This window comes from Anser cygnoides, chromosome 2, assembly GCF_040182565.1.
Source record: "Anser cygnoides isolate HZ-2024a breed goose chromosome 2, Taihu_goose_T2T_genome, whole genome shotgun sequence".
NCBI lineage: Eukaryota > Metazoa > Chordata > Aves > Anseriformes > Anatidae > Anser > Anser cygnoides.
This window is the reverse complement of record NC_089874.1, coordinates 48,937,048-48,957,500: the sequence shown is the minus strand read 5'-3', so window position 1 is coordinate 48,957,500 and position 20,453 is coordinate 48,937,048. Positions and strand designations below refer to the sequence as shown.

Here is a 20,453-nt window from a genome sequence, read left to right as displayed (position 1 = left end):
CAGGCCCTTGTAAAGTCTGTCTCCATCTTGCTTACAAGCCACCTTTAAGTATTGAAAGGCTGCAATAAGGTCTTCCTGGAACTTTCTCATCTCTGGACTAAAAAGTCCAGCTCTCTGAGCCTTTCTTCATAGCGGAGGTGCTCCAGCCCTCTGTTCATCTTCGTGGCCCTCCTCTGGACCCGCTCTAACAGGTCCATGTCTTTCTTGTGCTGGGGGCCCAAGATACTTCAGTGATACTTCCACCAAAAAAAAAAAAGGTTTCAGGTTTGATTTCCGTATATATTTTATGGAATAAAAAGCAACCTAAGGTATGCCGCTGTTCCCTGATCAAGTTTTTTTTTCCCAAATTTATTGTAACTTTCAAAACAGCAAGGTATCATTAATGAAATACCATATATTTAATTTAAAGGGAAATAAATTCTCAAATGCACTTCTCAATTTAATGTTGGGTAAGATGGAAGAAAAAATACTTTTAACTGCCTTTTATTAAGCTTTTGATTTGGGATAAAATGAAATGTTAAAGTTGAAACAAGTTTAAACTTCATGAGTTCTTCGCTTAACTTCTTTAATTGAATTCATAATGAAAAAACTTCCATGTGTGTTTTGATAACCTTAGCTCTGACCTTTCTTTCCCTAGTCCTATTTCAAGATGAATTCTTTAAAATCTGTAATAATCTCTGCTAATGCCATAGTCTAGATATTTTGCGAGTTGCTATGAATAGCTTATTTTTTAAGTAGAGTAAGCAAATGCTGAAAATTTTTCAGACACATGGTTTTAGTATGTGCTTGATTTCAAATGTTTTTCAAAAAACTAGAAAATTCTGTTACCATTTACGAAATGTGTTCAGCTATCTGTATTTAAGATAATTTTTATGCTGGTCTGCGTGGTTTGATGTATAGATATACTAAGACTTCCCAAAATTTATGCAAATAAAGGTTTCTATTTGTCTCTCTTATCATTTTTCTTAAAGGAAGTAGTACCTGTTACTGAGCTAATTTGTTTACTTTTATTACATATATCATATTTTTAATGTATATATCAATATCTATACATAGATTTATATACTCACAGAATAAAAACTTCGGAACCAGTTCTCTCTCCTTTGGGAGTTTTGAAGTTACTTTGGCACAGCTAATTACTTTCATCTGTGAGAGAATCCTTGGTTTTTTATCTACTACAATTTGAAAAACAGCTATCTCCACTGAGTATATTTTAATAATAGTATGTAACATGGAAAGCTGCTTATTCTGTATTCTGACCATTAAAAGTACTAATTTCATGAAACTGTAATGTAAAAGTCTTCAGTTGAAGCAGGTGATCAAAGAAAATACAAGCATTTGTAAAGGCTGCAGGTGAACTCTGAATGTCTGTAGTATGAAATCTTGAACATCTCTATCTGTAAAGTTGAAAGTTCATCTGATTTCCAGTTTTAAATTGAAAAAAAAAAAAAAGGAAAAACAGTTTCATTGTATGAATGATTTTGGTTGTTGAAGTCTCGAATATCACTAGATAGTTTAGATTATTGATGCAATTATTCTAAATTGGTGGGTGGTCTTGAAAAAAAACATTTACAACTGATAGCTTTTAATAGAGGATGTTACTAGTACAGCACAGTCTCTGTATGGATGCCAGAGTTTAAGAAGCCATTAACCTTTTCAGTTTCTTAATAGCTTCTGTGGATGTTTTTAATCAATCGTTCTTGTGTGTGACAAATACATAGCAAAGTTGAGGTCACACAGTAGCTGACAACTGGTACCTTAAGATGGTAGTCTGTAACTGTACAAAGGTATATGAAGTATAACTTTTTGATGAGAAGGAAATGCTGTGGTTATAGTTCAATATGAATTGTTAAAATACTTCTTGAAATAATTATTTCAGACGAAATGAGGTAAATACGGTTGGACTAGTAAGATCATATAGAAATACAGGTTGCCCTGTAAAAGTACAGAGATATGCTTGGTACTGCATTACCAATTGAGCTTTTTAAAACAGTAGCTAACACCAATCTTGAGCACCCTCTGCTGACCAAACTATATATGGCACATCTTTAAATGCAAAAAAAATCTTTTTAGCCTTCAGTCAAATTAGTCCAAAATACTGAAAAAAGCAAATATCAATTATTTGGCTTCATTATTATATATACAAATTGATTTTAAAATAATAAGGTTGAAGAATATTTAGAGACGTTGGGATAGTGTTAAACTCTAGAGCTAATTGTTGATAAAAAGTGGGTTTATAGTCAAGTGGATATTAGAATGAGTCACCTTCAGTTTCTCTCATTCTGATCTTTTGATACATAGTGTTTTACTGCAGATACAGTCAGTCATTTGTGTGGAGATAAATCAGGACACATTTGAAAGAGAAAGCACACTTAGGGGTGTTTTGAAATCTTTAGCCAGTACTTGCCAAAATGAGTGCCTTACTTCAAGCAACTGAGTCCTCTATTTAAGTAAAGTTGTGGATAAAGCTCATTAGCAGTTTTTATTGTAGTGGACTAGCTAGAGAGAGCTAAGCACTAAGCTTTAAAGACCTGGAGAGGATTTTGAAGTTTCACTTCGAGTATCCAAACTAGGTGATGCTGAGCCTGGAAAAGGCAATATAAAATGGATGATTAAAGGAGGTAGAGAGAGAAGGTTGATTGAGTCTTAGTTTTCCTGTAGCATTACAGATATTACTAGCTACAAAGAGGAATTTTATACCTAAAGAGATTAATTTATTTCAAATGTAGATATGTGGTTAGGAGTAGCTTGTTGAATTAAGAGCAAGTAAATGAGAAGGGTAATTCAAAAATATAATGAACTTCGTTATATAAGCCTGCAGTATTAATATAAAACAAAATAGTTTAGTTTGGTCAAAGTGATACTGAGTTTTATTAAAGCTAGCATGAAGAATACTCTTTTGCCAAAGAAAACACAAAATATATTATTAAAATCAAATGGACTATTTACTGATTATTACTTCTGTATACCACTGGAGTAGACTAAATAGCTAAAATTTATTTCAGTTCTGCTAAGTCCAGTAGAACCCCTACTAAGCCATCGCCATTGCTGCTCTAATTCTAAAAGGAATAAGACTTGTAAGAGGTTTTTTAGTGCTTCAAAAATGTTTTCAGGGTTAATCATTGTTGCTCTCACAGCTAAACAAATGATTGGGAATTTTGAAAATGGTTCTGAGAAAAAGCAAGTATGGGTGACATTTTTCACTTTATGTATTTCAGCGTTCTGTTTGCTTTTCCTACTTTGTATCTGCTGCTTAAAAGAATGAGCAGGGTGTTGGTTAAAAAGTCTAATATAACTATGTGCAAGTTTTAGATTCTTTTTTATGTTAGTCAAGAGAGGCTTGTACAGAAACATGTTTGTCAGACTATTACTTGAGTACAGTGAGTTAAGCGAAGGTGCTTCCTAAACTTGAATTCACTTGTAGTTATTATGAATGATGGTTATGCTGTCCCAATGTGGTTTCCTGAATTGTCGAGCTGTCAAGAATTAGATTCACTGGACTACCCACAGAAATAAAGAATTACAAAAAACATTTACAGACTCTAAAATTGCTGTATATTTTTAGTGTCAAAGACTTGGGTAAAGAGATAATGACACTTTTTTATATAGCCTTTAGCACAGGTTAGTAATCTGTTATTTCTAGGGGCTATAAGAAAAAGTCAACAGATGGAGAAAAAAAAATCCACAGGGCTTCAGATATATGCATCCAACTATATATATTAGTCCATATACAAATTTATTATTTATTTTTTTAATGAAAAAGTGCCATGAACTGCCCATTTTTCTTAGGCAAAGGTTGTTTTTATCAACCTAAAGAATAAAGATAATTTAATTTACTTGAATTTCATTATTTTTAAATTGTTTTACAGATTCATCAGATATAACTTTAGACTATAAGTAACATCTGTAATTAATGAAAGCATAAAGAGTTGACTAGCATTCAAGGTGTAATAAAGTTAAGAGCATGTATAAAGAATAGTAATATATGTATATGTATATATATGTTTATAATGCAAGTTAAAGCCAAAGTCTGTCTCAAACATACCATGAAATTTCATTGTAGTCAATGTGGTGTTTGTCAGTGCAGAACCAGACTGATTACTGAAATATAATTACCTTCCTGGAGGTGTTTGGAGGAGGGAAGTCAAGATACTGCCTTAATACTTTGGAAGTATTAAAGTAAGATGTGTAACAAAACCATGAGCAACTATTTCAAACGCACTAGAAACTGCAAAAAAAATGACTACAGTAGACTATGTGAGAAATCTTTACTGTTATGCAATATTTAATTATCAAAGTTTGTTTTCTAATATTCTAGCATTAAAAAAAAAAAATCTAAATGTCCAAGGAATATACTTTTTATATTAGAATTGTTCTGTTAGTATAACAGCTTAACAGCTTCAGAGGATAACCTTTCACAGAAGTTAAGCATGTAGGGCAGCAATAATAATAATCACATCACATAAAATATCCCGAATTGGAAGGGACCCACAAGGATCATAAAGTGCAACTTCTGGCTCTACACAGGACCACCCAAAAATTAGACCATATGTCTGAGAGCGATGTCCAAACTCTCCTTGAACTCCAGCAGGCTCAGTACCATGACTGTGTCCCTGGGGAGCCTGTTCAGTGCCTGACCACCCTCTCAGTGAAAAAGTTTTTCCTAACGTTCAGTCTAAACCTCCCCAGCACCCTAATGTAATACACACAAATGTCAGGCTGCTTTCAACTTTTGTGAATTAAATCAAGGTTTTTCTTATAAGACAGTAACTTATGCATTGTAGTCCAAAATGTGAACCTTAGACTTCTAATCATTCCTTGATTGCAAAATACTGTATTTTTTAAAATGTTAGTTTTACTTTTTTTGGTGCAAATAGACAATGCCATACTTTTTACTGATGGTACTAGCCATTATTTTACAGAGAACCATTAGCTATTTAAAACTTCCTACATAAATTAAAGAGGAGCTAAATGGATTTGCAGTTGTTGCCATTAGTAGCATTTTAGATTATACAGGCAATTATTGTGTTCATTATCTTAGAGCAGCCCCTTTGCAAAACTATTGTGGTTGTCTTAGACACTATGTACAAATTTTTCCTTGGAGATTAAAATTTCCAGTGGTGTTTAATTTTGTTAACACAGTTGTTTCAAATAGGACAAATATTATGACAAGTAGAAGAAAATTTGCTTTATTAATATAGGAAATAGCAATAAATGTGGAGAATTACTTCAGTACTTAACTCATCAATTTCTTATGTTGTCAGAATTATTCTTGTTATGATTATTTTCAAAAGGAAAAAAATCACTTTCTCAGGAATATTAGCATATTTTACAAATGCTTTGATAAAATAACAGTACTGTTAGATTGCCTACTTTTTCAGTATTCAGGTGAATTTTAGAGAATATAAGTGCATTTCTACATGAAAAGTGGATAATTTGATAGTGTTGATAGTGATTAGTTGGGTTGTAGAAGTTGTTTAAGTGGAAAGGAATTAAAGTGTGTTTTAGTACATTATAGTTTTTTTTTTTGAGGAAGGGAGAATGCATTTCTATTAAAACGTCTTTCATTTATCACATTAAGAAGGGTTTTGCAATTGCTTTCTCTTGCTATCAAAAATGAAAATATTAAAATTGTGTATAGGCAATAGTATGATCTATATTAAAAAGGATAACATCATTAGTAACAAAGCAAATCTTTTGGAGGAGGAGATTTATTGTGTGAAAAATTTTCATCACCAAGTTTTTTTATTCTCTTAATATTACTCCAGAAACATTTTTGTTGATTCCAAACATAAACTTATATCAATTCAGTCTTCATCAATTAGAAAGGTACAAATGCATTGAATTAGCTACATATCAGTGTGCAGTGGACTACATTTAATGTTTCTGTCCAAAAAGTGGCATTCTTTTCAAAGAAGCTCTTTATTCCTTTCTATTATGGGGTGGGGTTTTTTACAGGGGGTGGAGCGGGGGGGACATTGAGAGGGTTAGGGGAAAGTATTCACTACTATGATGCAGGAAAAAAAAGTGTGAGGTAGTGGTTATGCATATTGCAAGACAGTGATTCTTTATTTTATTACAAAAAAAAGACCAACTCTGGAAGGCCAGATTAAATCATTCCTTTCACTTTTTAATGGGATTTGGATGAATAGAGTAAAATATGCACTTTGCATTCATTGATAGCATCTTTAGGTTGAGGTAATTGAGTCTTTTTTCCCTGACTGAATGAATAATGACTTCATCTGATCCTCAGCGAGGCCTGAAACTTAGGCTGCCTTTGTCAGCGCAAAAAGATCTGGGCTTTGAAACATGCTCTACTTCCCTGGCTTAATTTTTCTTCATTTTAATCCAAAAAACCTATTTTTCTCAATAATTCAAGCATAAACTATGTAGTAGTTGAAGCAGCGGAAATTGCAAGATATTTGTCCTCGTTGTGCTGCTTTTTAAATGCAGCTGATAAATCAGCCGCTGTGGTCTTCAGCTGCCTGGTTCTCTAGGGAAGGGACAGCCCATGTACAAGCAAGATTGCTGAAATTTTTAAGAACTATATTTAAATGGTTCTTTTGCAGACTGTTTGTTATCTAAGGAAGTGTTATGTTTTACTGGTCTTAGTGGCATGACTTAGAGATAAAAAGACATCTGTAACAGGGCCTAGGAAGTTCTTCCTGACATAATTTTTCCCACATATTTTACTGACTACAAGAGCATCACAAAAAGTGGAATATAAATACTTAGCTTACAGCATACATTATTGAAATGGTGAGAGTCTTAGTTACATAGCTTAAAAATACTTTTTCATGGGAAACAGTGGATGGAAGATAGCTTCACTTATTGTTTTTGCTAGAGTGTTTCTAAATTAAACACCTTTTTACCCACGAAAAGTTGAAGTTCTCTCTTACTATTTTGATTTGAAAGTGTTTTTTTCCCTTGATTATTTTTAACTTATTTTGAATAACTGAAAGTTTCATAGAGTCACAGAATGGTTTGGGTTGGAAGGGACCTTAAAGATCACCCAGTTCCAACCCCCCTGCCATGGGCAGGGACACCTCCCACTAGGTCAGGTTGCTCAAAGTCCCATCCAACTGACCTTGAGCACTTCCTCTAGGCAACCTGAGAAGTTTCATGTAATTAAAAATTATTTCTATGAGATGAGTTCAGATTTACAGACTGGTGTGAGAGTATAATTACAAGGTAAAGTGTGCTACTTGTATGAACAAGACAATGTTCAGTTGCATTTGTCCGTTGATTCTTGATTCTACCATGTTTTAGATCTTCCAGCAGTAAATGAGCAGTAGCCACCCTACAAATATAAAATGCAGTGATGGTATTTTTGCTGAATGCATGACAGAATAAAATTGTTCCTGCTCATTACTTCACCTTCAGTTCTTCAGTTGTCTTCTCCACATACCCTGCCCCCGCCTTGTGTTCCTGTCCTGGATCAGAAGACAAGGGGAGGGATGTGTCAGAAATAAAGGCATTCAAAAGGCCTGGCTAGGACAGATCACACTGTGATTCTGGGAATTGTTATTGTCTTGGAGCCAGGGGACATCTGTTAGATGCAAGCATGGGAACAATAATTAATTCAGTTATCAGAATGCAATTAATTGTTACAAGTGCATGGATTTTTAATAGGAAGAAGGATAGGCTAATTGTTTGCACTGCAAAAGTGTAAATTAAAAAAAAAAAAAAAAAAGGGCAAACATTATGGTTAACTATGGCTATGGTTTTTACTGCTTCCTTTAGGTTGGCTTGCTGGACCTGGAGTTGAATCAATTGACCAAGGCCCTGTTTTTGGCTTTAGTTGCACTATCAATTGTTATGGTAACCTTGCAAGGATTTGTAGGCCCATGGTATCGCAACCTTTTCCGGTTCCTCCTCCTGTTTTCCTATATCATCCCGATCAGGTATGTATAAGACTGAAAGAAAAATACAGATGTCTAATTTCACTGAATGTGGCTTTCTTGAAAGTTATACTCGTTTCTCTTTGTGAAGGAAATTGATCTTATCAGGAAGCTGAAGGAGAAGGTGCCAACAAATCTGCTGATTCTTGAAGGATCACTATACAGAAAACAATACTGTTGTATTTTTTTGTATAATGTTCATCTTGCTGGAGTAATCAGGATATCTAATCCTTTACTAGCATAAATGTATTAATAAGGATACAATCTTGGTATATTTGAGAATGTGGTTTTAGGAAACATACATTTGAATGAAGTGTCAGGTGTACTTTAGAATTTGATTTTTTAATGCCTTAAATACTAAAAATATTCAATTTCTCTGGCGAAAATGCTGACTTTATTTTTACTACAACCATGATTAATTTAGATTGAATGCCTTAATAGTGTAGGTGCACTTTTGCAATGGTGAGACATTTAACAGGTGTAACCAAGTAGAGACTTGCCCTGAATTAATTAATTCATTAAGCATGAGTGCTCTATATTCAAATTGCAGATAAAACTGGAACAAGAAATAATATCCGTCTGTGTAACCATGTCTAACATGGATAGAGAAGATGTCTAATGTGGACAGAGAAATGACAACACTGACTCTGAAGTGGATTTTTTTTCTTGAATGGGTATTGCATTTGCAAAATTGAAACACTCTGTTAAAATACTCGGTGTTTAGATTAAGGTGGTTGTTAATTTTAGATGTTCTCTGGAACAGTTCAGTTTGGGATACTTCAGTGAGGAGCTGTAGCTTAAACCGTAGATAGATTGAAGACCTATCTCCTCAGGTTTACACAAAATATTTAAATCTCTGTAGTATAAAGAGGGGGAAAAATGATTATTAGGTATTTAATCTAAGCTTACTTAGTTCACATTTTTTAGGTATGTATAGCTATGTGAAGCAAACTGTTATATTTAACCAACTCGATACTCAGTGTCTCAAGGACTTATGCTTTTATAGTACTTCCCTGTTTTAATAGTAGATTCTGTTGGGATGTCGTAGGAGGAGGTTCCAGCAAATCTGCTGGGGTTTATGGATATCTCACTGCAAAAACTGCTTCTCTTAGAACAGTTTCCACTTATTTTGACTGGCTCCTGGTTTTATTTACACCTCCATGTTTCAATTTTGTGGTATCTTTCTAAATACTTTATCTTTCTTTCTGTGATACTTTATCAATCTTTCTGTGGTATCTTTCTAAATACTATAATTCTCTTAATTAAATACTATAATTCTCTTAACTCGCTTACCGTTTGTATGATGATGCTGTTTGGGTCATGTTGTCATTCCTACCCAAGTTACTAAATATTAAGTAGCTTATACACGTGAAGAGGTAAAAAGAGCTGCATTCAACGGATAAGTAAAGTTTGCATATTGCTGAAAGATGCATTGAATCATCAAAGACATGTACAAGAAGGGGAAAAAGAATATCAGTGATTGCTTGTTGTTGTTCACTGTGTTCTTAATAAGCACACGAAGTCCAAATTTACTGAAATAGTTAAAAGACAGGTATATGTTTGTTACTGAGCGCAACAGAATTAAGAGCATATGGATGGTATAAATTTGACTATACATGAACAGTTCAACATGTACCACTCAAAAGCAAGTAACACATTTGAGCAGCTCATTTTCTGTTCTTAAGAAAGCAATTTATATGCCTTAGTGGACTTGTGGAATAATTCTTTTCAAAAATAATTTCTAGGATAAGGCTAATCCAATTTTTCAATTCTATGTGAAAGATAATATACAAAGCAGAAATATTAAGAAAATGTAATTGATTTAGTTGTGCATTGGACCATATAGTTACCCCCTTGGAAGATAAGACAGGAATCTAGCAGAGAATAATTTTTTCCACTTTAGATGTTTGTTTATTCCTATACCAATTTTTCTTCAACTCAGATTGTGTATATATGTGGTTGTTTCCTAGACTGTCAGCAAAATAAACAACTCTAGTCATGCTGGTGTTCAAACATAACTACACTTCTCTTCCTTTCCTCTGAATGTGTGGAAGTGACATATTCTTAAGACTGTATTTGGAGTGTAAATTCTTGGAGTTGAAAATTACAAGATAAGTGATGCTGAAGCACCAGGTGTTGTCCTTTCTTTATTTCAAAAATAGCTAAATGGGGGTAGATAATGAACTTTTCTTCACAGGTAGATGAACTGAATGTAGGAGGTTAGAATTGAATAGTAAAGGCAAAGTATATCTGCATTCAAGCATGCATGAAATCTGTTGGTTGATGATTTTAGAGAATGCAGGATGATTCTAATTGTGGACCTTCTTTGCTGCTGTTTTTGGGTTTTGCTTTGCAGGACAAGAAAAGTCCAGGTAATCGATAAAAATAATTTCGCACAGCCAGATATGTTTGGTGAGATCGCCAGAAGGGGGTGACTAACTGTTAGCAGAATGTAACTGATCTCTGTACAGACTCTCCCATAACTAATGGAAAGAGGAACTTTTTTTTTCCTCCAGGGGACAGCTACTTGTTCGTGCTGCATTCTAAATACTACTGTAGGGCAGTGTTACTTAACTGCGGCTGGTAGAGCATGTAGGGCTTCAGAAGTATAAACATGAAAACAATGTCATAAGTAAAATTGGGAAGACAATGTACATGTTCAGTAGCTTGCAAGGAATCAAGTAAAATCCAGGAAAAGTAGAAGTAAGTGGGCATGAAAAGCTTTCGCCTAGCTCTTCATGGGTTGCATGCTAGAACAGTTATGCACAGATTGTTTAGAACACCCCCACCTGCAGAAATGTTTGGCCCTTTAAAATGACAGTGTATTGACAGTGTATATTGATGCTTCCTGTGTATTGATGTTTCTTTTTCCCATAAGGAGGATGCATAGTCTAGAGAGGCTCCCTACAATTTGCTTCCATACAAAGTTAATCTGTTTGATTTCCTTAAAATTTATTGAGAAAGGGGGGTAGAAAGAAAGTCTTTGACAGAAAGTCCAAAACTAAATAAACCTTTTTAGGATTGTTTTTACCCGTTCACTGATTTTTTTTTCCAGACATGCTGGAATTTCTTGGAGTGTCCCACATTACTCAAGATTTCTTCAGCTTTTTTCAGTTGTCTCTAACCAGGTGGAGATATCTTAAGGCACATCATAGGTTCCTCTTGTATCACTGAGATCTTGTCTATGTTATCTAATACATTTATCACATCACAAGCTGAGGGGGAAAGTGCATGTCCTCAGGTATGCCCATGCTGCTGTGGTTTGTGATACTGCTGTGGAAGTACTGAGGCCTGTGTTATTCATTTTTGTTTACAAAACAGTAATATCCTGTTGTTTGTGGAGGGGGTGGCTATTTTCTGAATGACAAATGACAAAGAGCAAAACCAGCCGTGCTAACAAAAAGACCCCTCAGGTTGGGGAATGTGAGGTTTTGTCATAGTCATGCTGTCTTTTACCTAGCTGCAGTGTTTATCACTATGGTTATAGATGCATTCTTTTTAATTTTACATCTTTTTAAGATCAGGCTTACATTTTTACCAGGAGAGTTTAATTTCCTTTTTATACGGAAATGCAGACATTTTCCATACACATTTAAACTTCTGATACAAATCACGCAAGTCCTAAGGAGTTTTTCTTCCAATTTTTCCAGCTACTAATTTGATCAGGGTTTTTCAGTTTTAATTTAAAGCAAACAAAAAAACAAAACTACCACAGGGACAGTTACCACTATTTGTATCTTTGAGTAGAAGAGATTTCAGTGAATGGGGCATATCCCCTCTTAACCAGCAAGTTGAAAATCCCAGTGCATGTATGGGTGCAGTCTGTCTGTTGGTATGATGCGGAAAAAGATTACCAGTCTGTTAGATAGTCTTGCCATAAAGCAATTCTGTCCTTTCCCGTGATATTTAGTTATAGCGTCTCCTTCATCAGCTCTCTTGAGTTAACGTGATAAATTCAGAATTAGCAGCCAACGTGAAAGAAAAGGATAGACAAGCTCCACCACCAAATGTCATCCCCACCACCATGTGATGGGATGTTACTTATTCATAGTGCATTCTTCTACAGTACCTTAAAAGAAAAAGTGACCCATGGAAGTCTTCTCCACCCACCCCATGAATGCAACCATTTTATTTTTTTCTGAGATAATTTTGGCTTAGCAAGCTGTGTTCAATGAAATTACTGCCTTGCACGCAGGCATATGAGTCCAGTAGCTCTATGTGCTTCTGCTTAGCTTTTAAGAGCTGTAGAGGATTTACTGTAAGGTGACAAGGTATTGACTGGAGATCTAATGAAAGCTGTGGTAGAAAGAATGTGGTAAAAATGTGTATTGTATAGGCCGTATATTTAGCAGCAGCTAAAAGTTGGATTGGCAGGGGCCTAATCAGCTATCTTTTTAGGAAAGTTTTGGTGTATACAGAAGCTGAAATGTCTTTTGTCCTTTCATTTAAACACCCTAAGGTTCCTGGGCACTTAGTCATTCTGCAGAAATAAGTCCCAAACATCTGGATGGAACTCCCTTTCACTTGAGTAAAGACAGCTTGCAGCTGCTTTTTTTCCAGGTCTGCAAGAGGAATGTTTAAAGAAAATCCTTCAAGTTGTTAGTCTGGTTTTAGTAAGGTGTAGGGAAAATACTGCTAGGAGGTCTTGTATCGGAATTCATTAATAGCTAAACCAAACCCTGTCTCATGCAAACATGAAAAAGTCAGTTTTATGCAGCGTATTGCTCTGTATTCCAAGAGTGCAGAGTACTCAAACCTGTGCAGGATTGTGGTGTTTAAAAGAAACAATAGGCTATTCTGCTTTTAATCTTATTGTTGTTTCTACTGTCCATGTTTGAGCCTCTAAAGTGTATAACGTATAGATGTGAGAGTATCTGTATACGTGGTCTCACATATATAGACATAGCCTACATCGTATTACCTGTGATGCAAAATTTCTGCTGTGGAAGCGCTAAAGAGCTACTCATAAAGTAGTTTAAGTAATCCTTATAAATGTGTGTAAGCTTTTGTACCATATCATGGTATATAACACCATCTGTTTAAGAGACTGAAAAACACTGTATGAAACGGGTATTTTACAAACTGATTTTGAGTTATTTATGCAACAGGAGCTATGGTTTTTGTCTCTTATATTAAAAGCAAGACTTAGCCTGTTCAGTGTGGTGCTGTACTGATTCCTAAGCTAGCTCATGTGTTATGCATTTCTTAGAATGGTTGATATACATGCTGCATATAGAAAACACACCATCGGTTTTAAAAAAAAAAGTTACTTTTTAACAGATCTATTATAGTAGATCTTTTTCCTTTTTAACGTTGCAACATGCCCTATCTGCTCTTAGTTTCTTTATGATTTTTAACCTCATAATATTACAGCAAGTAATGACACATTTGTCCGAAATACACTAAAAATATTCACTTTTTCTAATTATTATTGACGTATTAGATGACAATATTGTTGTCATGGTGAGGCTTAATCAAAGAAAGCCTCTGATATGATGAATGTGAAAAACATTTTTAATGGGAAGTTAGTAAGTTCCTTATGTGACAGCTCTTGTGCCAAGCTGCTCAAGTTTGACATGAGTTCTGTTTGTATTGTATACTCTTGCTGTATTTTCAGCATTTAAGAATTTTACAGATAATTTTCTTAAATCATTTTCCAGATACCTTCCTGAGACTTTAAGTTCTACCTGTGTTAAAATATCTAATTACCTGTATGTGTGTTGCATGCTGCCCTTTAAAAATTTTATGTGCAGCAGTCACTGTAGTAATATGGAGTTGTTGAACATTTTTTCCCACACATTTAAGAATAAATGTGTGGAATTGAGTCATTTTTCAAAATTACATATGTTGTCTGGGTTTTATGTAAAGCGCTATGTACATTCTTTGATCTTCTTTCATATGTTAACATAAGAGACAAAATTTAGAAAGAAAATAAAAGTAGGTCAAGAGTCCTAGTGAGATCATTTATGAAGCAAGCAAGAACACAGATCTGACTCTTCTTGAAAGTATCAGCAGAGAAAAATAAAAAAAAAATCATTTTTTTTTCTCCAAAGAGAAGCGGGGGGGGATCATTTGGAGGAAGTAAAAGGTTGAGCTATGGGTTGGGTTTTATTTAAATTTTGGTGAGTATTACATTTAAAAGCAGTAACTTCTGTTTGTTTTATTTGTGTAGTGCAAATTAATAGAAGCAATAGAAATTGTCAGACTCCAAAAATAATTTTCTGTGAAGATTTAGCTTCCCAGGAATGTTAAAGTTAAAACAGTTTTGTTTGGTTCTCGACCAATACTTTTTATTTAAAAATGATTCTGTATCTTTTTAACTTGTAAATAACGTGTGTGTCTGTATGGTTTATAGCTGTTTCAAGCAGGTAGGGCCATGGGAAGGTTAGAAGTATGCGGGATTGGGTACTGGCTTGGGCACTGGTTCAACCCAAATATTATCTTTAGTATTTCACTTAGAAAGAAGTACTGGGAATAAAGACTACATCTTAATTGCTTTATTTTAAAAATTGGATAACACTATGAGTATATAGAGTCTCAGCAGGACTTTCTCTTTTACTACAAAGCTTATGCTTATATACAGAACTGCTGAGGAAAGTCTTACTTGCCTGCCAGAGTTCAAATAAAACTATCATACATTTCTGATTCAAATTCACCCATGAGTTTTATTAGGCATGGTATCAATTTGTTCACAAAATTCGTTGCTAACTAACTTAATTAGATCTTGATTGCTTTTCACTGAATCATGAAAAACAGAATGTTTCTGGAGTTTCTAAATATATTTTCCTGAAACTTGCTCAATGAAGGCCTTTGCTTATTGGCAAATTTGTCTATTTTGACTAAAAAGCAAAATCAGAAATTTTCACAAGAGGACCTAATATAGTTAACATTTAGGGAAAAATGAAATTTAGAAGTCCTGTAAATATGAATTTATTTGACCCAAACCAGTACTGATGTTTTCAAAGGAATAAAAGCAAAAGTATTTGTTTTTAACCTGTAGTAAAAAGCAGTGTGGATTCTGAAATGTTGTGTTATTGATTTGTTCTCAGGCTGAATTACTGAGGAATGTTTTCCTGGCTTATAGCAGAATAAATCCCTGAGTTGGATGAAAGGTTTGCCTGCTAGGGTAACTAGTGCTGAGGATGAGAGACAAGAAAGTTCACACTATGTTCACTAAATATACCTGTTCTATGCAACAACCTCCAAGTACCTATATTAACTTACTGTTTAGAGATTACACGTTATTTATCTTTGTAAAAATCAGTGTTACTAATGCAAAATTTATGTCAGTGTGACCTTTATTAGTTGTGCTACATATGATGCTATTTTGTGAATTTTCCTTAACTGATATGTCTGGAGTCTTTTAAAAACGGATGAAATTGAGAAGGCATTAAGTAACTGATGGATTTAAAATATTTTTGTTTGTATAATGAGGTTCTTTAAGGTCCATAAAGGGCTAATGAGAAATGATAGCTAATATTGCCAAGCACGGAAAATAGCTTGGTGTTGAATAAGATTGGTTTCTCCTTGTTTTAATGTATAAAAGTAATTGGACATTTCCGTCAAGTATTTCTATCCATTCTTGTGAAGCTCTATTGGAGAGATTTCCAGTTTTGAAAGCAAACTCTGTGTTAATAGGCCTCCATTATTTTTTCCATGTTTCACTAGTGTCCATGATGTGCTAGGTGATAGCTACAATGATTTCAAAGAGAAAAAGTTGCACTAAGACAACAGACGCCAAATGAAGGAAGTCAGAGCAAGATACAGCATACAAATCTTAGAATCAATACTGAAAATGCATCTATATTCCTCATTTTTGTGTTCCTTTTATTCTTGTTTCTTGCGCTAGATAGCTACCTTGGGCTGTACTAGTCACTTCGGAGACATTATTTCTCTGGAGGCCAGTGGTGCCAGCTTTCTGTTAGGCCTTTGCAGTGTAGAGGGTATACACTCTGTTCCACTTAGGAGTACATGCTGGAAAGTTAGGGTAATTCCTAAACTACTTCCAGGATTTGAATTATAGATTTTTCCTCACTGCTTATCAAGAGGTGTCTGTCTTTTTTTTTTCTCCTTATCTTTCAATTACGTTTGACAGATTGTAATTAAATGAATATAGAGCACATTCAAAACATCAAAACCTGCTAACACATGCTCATAAAAGATGCAAGTGAATATATGAACAGCACTTAAGCTTTGAGAGATCTCTCTGATTTGATCTTTCCTAAGTACAGTTTTCCATATCTGGATGACTTGTACTTCTCCCCTGGTATGAGCAGCCATGTGGATTTCCTTTGTGCGCGTTGTGCCTGAGGTTGCAACTCTTAAATAGAGCTTTCCTCACAGAATACATATCTTGGTAGCCCAGGCAAAGATAAGAAAAATAAAATTATAGTCCAAATACATCTTTGACGTGGGATGATGAGCAGCTTTGATCTTTCAGTTAAAATAAGTTATAGCAAATGTCTAGCCATTCTTAGTGTGCTTGTTTCCCTTCTTGAGCTAGAGATCACACTTTGTACTTCACTAAGTAGCAGATTCTCATCCTTAAGAGGAGTAAATCGTTTGTCATTCCTTTTGTTAGCTATTACATATTTCAGTGTGAAGTCTGTTGCATTGGTTCTTAATTTCTTTCTGCATGTTGACAAACATACATTAACAAATGCTGGTAGCATACTACTGGTTCTGTATTGACGAATACAAGGTAAAACTGTATTTAACCACTGTGAGGCAAGTGGCTTCCAGTATTTTCATACTGTAATGTTTTCAATTTAAAGAAGTCCGGTTAAGTCCCCTTTCTGTTTTCTGTCTTGATTTTTAAATATTTGTGTGATTGAAGAGAGCTGAAGTTAGGTATGCTATCCCAAAAGTAATTGGGATACCTCACCAGGTAGAGGGATAGTTTTTTGCCATTGCTGATTTCAATGGAAAAATAAAATCTAATTCAAGAGTAGAGTACCATCTTCAATGGTCAAGAGTATTGTATCAAAAAGGCTTGTTTCTCTTTAGACTACAACATGCATTGTTGTCTGCTGTACAAATTTAGGAAGGAGAGGGGTTTGGAATAAACTGGATTTTTTCAAAGTGCTGAAATTTCAGATGATCCCACAAGTCTAGTTAAATGCATCTCATCTTTATGGGAGGAGATGTTACCACCACTATTACCTCAGGTAATTTACAATCACTTTGTCACTGTGATTGCAGGAGGACAGAGAAATATTGTGGCTGCAGTTTTGGTTATACTGTAAAGCAGTACTTTAGGACTGCTAAGAAAAAAAAAGAAAAAAAAAGTATTTTGACCTTAGTATACCCTTGGACAGTTTTAAGTCATGTTAATGTAAACCTGTTATTAAACCTGGGACTCTGGCCAGGGCAAATTAGCTACAAATGATTTACATTACTACCATCCTAGCTGTCTTTTCTGTATTTCTCATAGAGCAGAGTCAACAGAAATGAACATGTGCCTATTCCTCAGACACTGTTCCTTTCACATGGTAACCAGGAGTATGGTGAATAGCTAAAGGGAAGGAAGTGTTAGAACTACTTTTGAGCTAGAACATTCAATTTTGGGCAGAAGCAATGTGATTTAAGTTATCTCTGACCAGCATCAGTGAAGACTTCTTTTTTATTATGACTTAGGAATACAAGGAATAAGAGCAATTAATTCTTGTGTGACATGGTCATGGAAGTATTAACAGAAAATATGCAGACACGGGGTGAATTGGAAAAAAATAAATTTATTGTGATCTTGTACTTCTGTAAATAGTAAAACTTGCTGCAAACAAAAATTTCTAGTATAGAGCCTACCCAAAGGCTACTTTTTATTGCTGGCAGTAACAGCTCTGGCCTACAGGCTATCACAGAATTTCACTGTTTGGGCACTATTCTTACTTTTCACTTGATTTCTGTAACTATATTTTGGCAAGGACGTTGACATTGTTGATTAGCCATGGTGAGAAAAAGAAACTGACATATGTATTTGTACTTTCCTAAAGGAAAAATAGTTATTTAAAAATGAAGACCTGAAGAATCATCAATACTGTTTACAATGATATCTTTATTTTCACATTATAAAGAAAAAATAGGTTTGTTTGGTTTTGCTTTTTTAACAGATTGAAACTGTGACTTGAATCTGAACTCGTTGATAAAGTGTATAATACTGTCAATGTGTGTAAGTGTAGCAATATAAGTATATTAAGAATCTCCAAAAGAGTTGCAGTCTGTCTCATGTAGGAGACATGGTATTGCATTCGTTTGTATTGTAGTAGTTCCTAAAAGTCTGGGATAGAGCCTGAGTTTCTAATGTGTTATGTACTCTACAAACACTTAACAAAAATGTTCCAAAATGTTTGTTGTATGTAGTTTTAAGATTTTTTTTCTGGTATCCTAAAAACAGCTTTGAGTTTTGCTTTTATAGTTATAACTTTCACTGCCCAATATTCACACTGATTATGGTATATATTTCTTTTGCAGTTTACGTGTGAACTTGGACATGGGTAAGGCAGCCTATGGGTGGATGATTATGAAAGATGACAATATTCCTGGAACAGTTGTTCGAACTAGCACCATACCAGAAGAGTTGGGACGATTAGTTTATTTACTAACGGATAAAACAGGTATATCAGGTTACAATTCCAGAATGTGATGACTTACAAAATTTGTAAACTTTATTCTATATTTTAATATGTTAACGAAAAAGTAGATTAATACTACTGATCTTTATTTTTTCATTTTATTTTTTCAATAAAATATTAAGCATGTGCTTGAGGGATTTGTTGTAGTAGTGCCAATTGGATTAGCTAGGCTGAAATTTACACAGGAAAGTTAGTATTTGGTAATAATCTGGTTTAATCTGGTGAGAACACTTCTGATGCGGTAACAGGACATTTGATGGCATTAGTAAGAGTACCACACATCTCTTACTCCGAAAAAACTCTGGATTAGCGCTTAAGATGCACCTTATTCTTCTGCATCTTATTTCTACTGCAATATTGTATGATCGTTAACAGTTAAGAACAGCCTTCAAGAGAGAAAGTCATCTCCTAAACAAGTCATAAGATCACATCTTAAAATGATATCTGTTCTTCGCATGAAATTAGATGCTGTTTATGTTACAAAGACCAGTTCTAGAGCTGCCGTATGATTTCATCTTCTTAACTGTAATATATTATTGTACCTGACCTGGTATATTGGAAAACCTGGTCCCTGCTAGGATCAGAAGACAGGTAACTGTGAAGAAGTGATAGCTTGCTCTATTCTGCTGTCTACCATTATGGCTGAAGCTTGTGACAGGCTTACCGTGCTCTTAAGTCTTAGAAGTATTGAGGGATTTTTAGAATTTATTTCAGAAAACATCATAATAAATAACAAGTTCTTTAGCAAATGCAGTGTTTTTTCTCCTTTCTTGGTTCTTTCTGAGATTCAATAAATCAGTTCTGGCAGACATTCTGTTTTCTTCAGAAGCTGAGTTAGACTAAGTTCTGAAATGAGAAAGCTGTTTCTCAAACAGCTGAAGGAATGTTTTAGTGGTTTTAAGTAAAATCTACTTCAAAATGGTGAGATGGTTTGGAAGTGGTTTCCACTCTATTATGCTGTTCAGAAAGTGTAATACCCAGTTCACAGCTTTTTCGTTGAAATAGGTCCACGTTCACTCCTGTGCTCAACACTTCCAGTAGTGCCTATTTTGAAATGAAACATGTATTTCATATATTGTCATATTTTGAAAATGTATTTCTTCTTATTCTATAGGTACATATGTAAACTTACATGCTGCCGAATGCTGTTCTTCTATTTTGTAAAAGAAAAAGACAACTGCCATCTTTCTTAGCATACAGAAAAGTATTCCTAATTATAATGTGGTAATTTTTCAAAGCAAACGAACAATTCTTTTAACAAGTTTTATTTCAGTTACCTAATGATTTGCATTCTGTTTGAAACTGCTTATTGATTTTAATTGCACCTTTCATCGTGATAATTTATGTAACTTCAAGAGTGCTGTCTCATCATAAGCTTGAAATATGCAATTTGCAGCATATATTTGGAAAAAGGAAAGTATTTTCAAAAATAATAAATTTTCAGAACAGTGCAGTAGAGTTCATTTGCCCAAAGAATTACTTCGTAAGCAAAGACACTGTATACTAAAACTTTTCTGATAAATATTCCAGTTACCGTACCAAACTAGAAATTTGGCTCACTTTTAGCATTGTCTCCTTACAGACTGCACTGAAAATTTTAAGTGAAAAATAAAATGCTAATAATTTATTCAGCCAACTTTACAATCCTGAAATTATATTATACAATGCAAGAATTATATTCTGACCCTGTCTGGTGACAGGTGGTTTATATCGTAAAGCACAAGAATCACTGTGCTGTGTTCTTTTCCTCAAGCTATGTACCTACAACCCAGTTTAAAAAAAATTAAAAAAAAAAAAAGCATCAGTTCTACTTGTAGAAAAACAACTGATAAAGTTAACCTAATACAACAGTAATTAAAAATAACTTAAAAAAAAAAGATTTTCTAATAGCATTAAATTTAGTGGGACTGGGTTTTTCAAA

The 20,453-nt window shown here is 34.3% G+C and overlaps 1 protein-coding gene across 3 annotated transcripts in view; it reads left to right on the top strand.

The window, feature by feature from the left end:
- ATP9B (ATPase phospholipid transporting 9B (putative)) overlaps positions 1-20,453 on the top strand; it is a 179,207-nt gene that overhangs the window by 117,530 nt on the left and 41,224 nt on the right. For all 3 annotated transcript variants that reach the window (XM_066992048.1, XM_066992047.1, XM_013184775.3), the window contains 2 exons: positions 7,744-7,904; positions 18,372-18,514. In XM_066992048.1, coding sequence (XP_066848149.1) covers positions 7,744-7,904; positions 18,372-18,514 — 304 coding nt within the window. The remainder of the gene's footprint in view (positions 1-7,743; positions 7,905-18,371; positions 18,515-20,453) is intronic.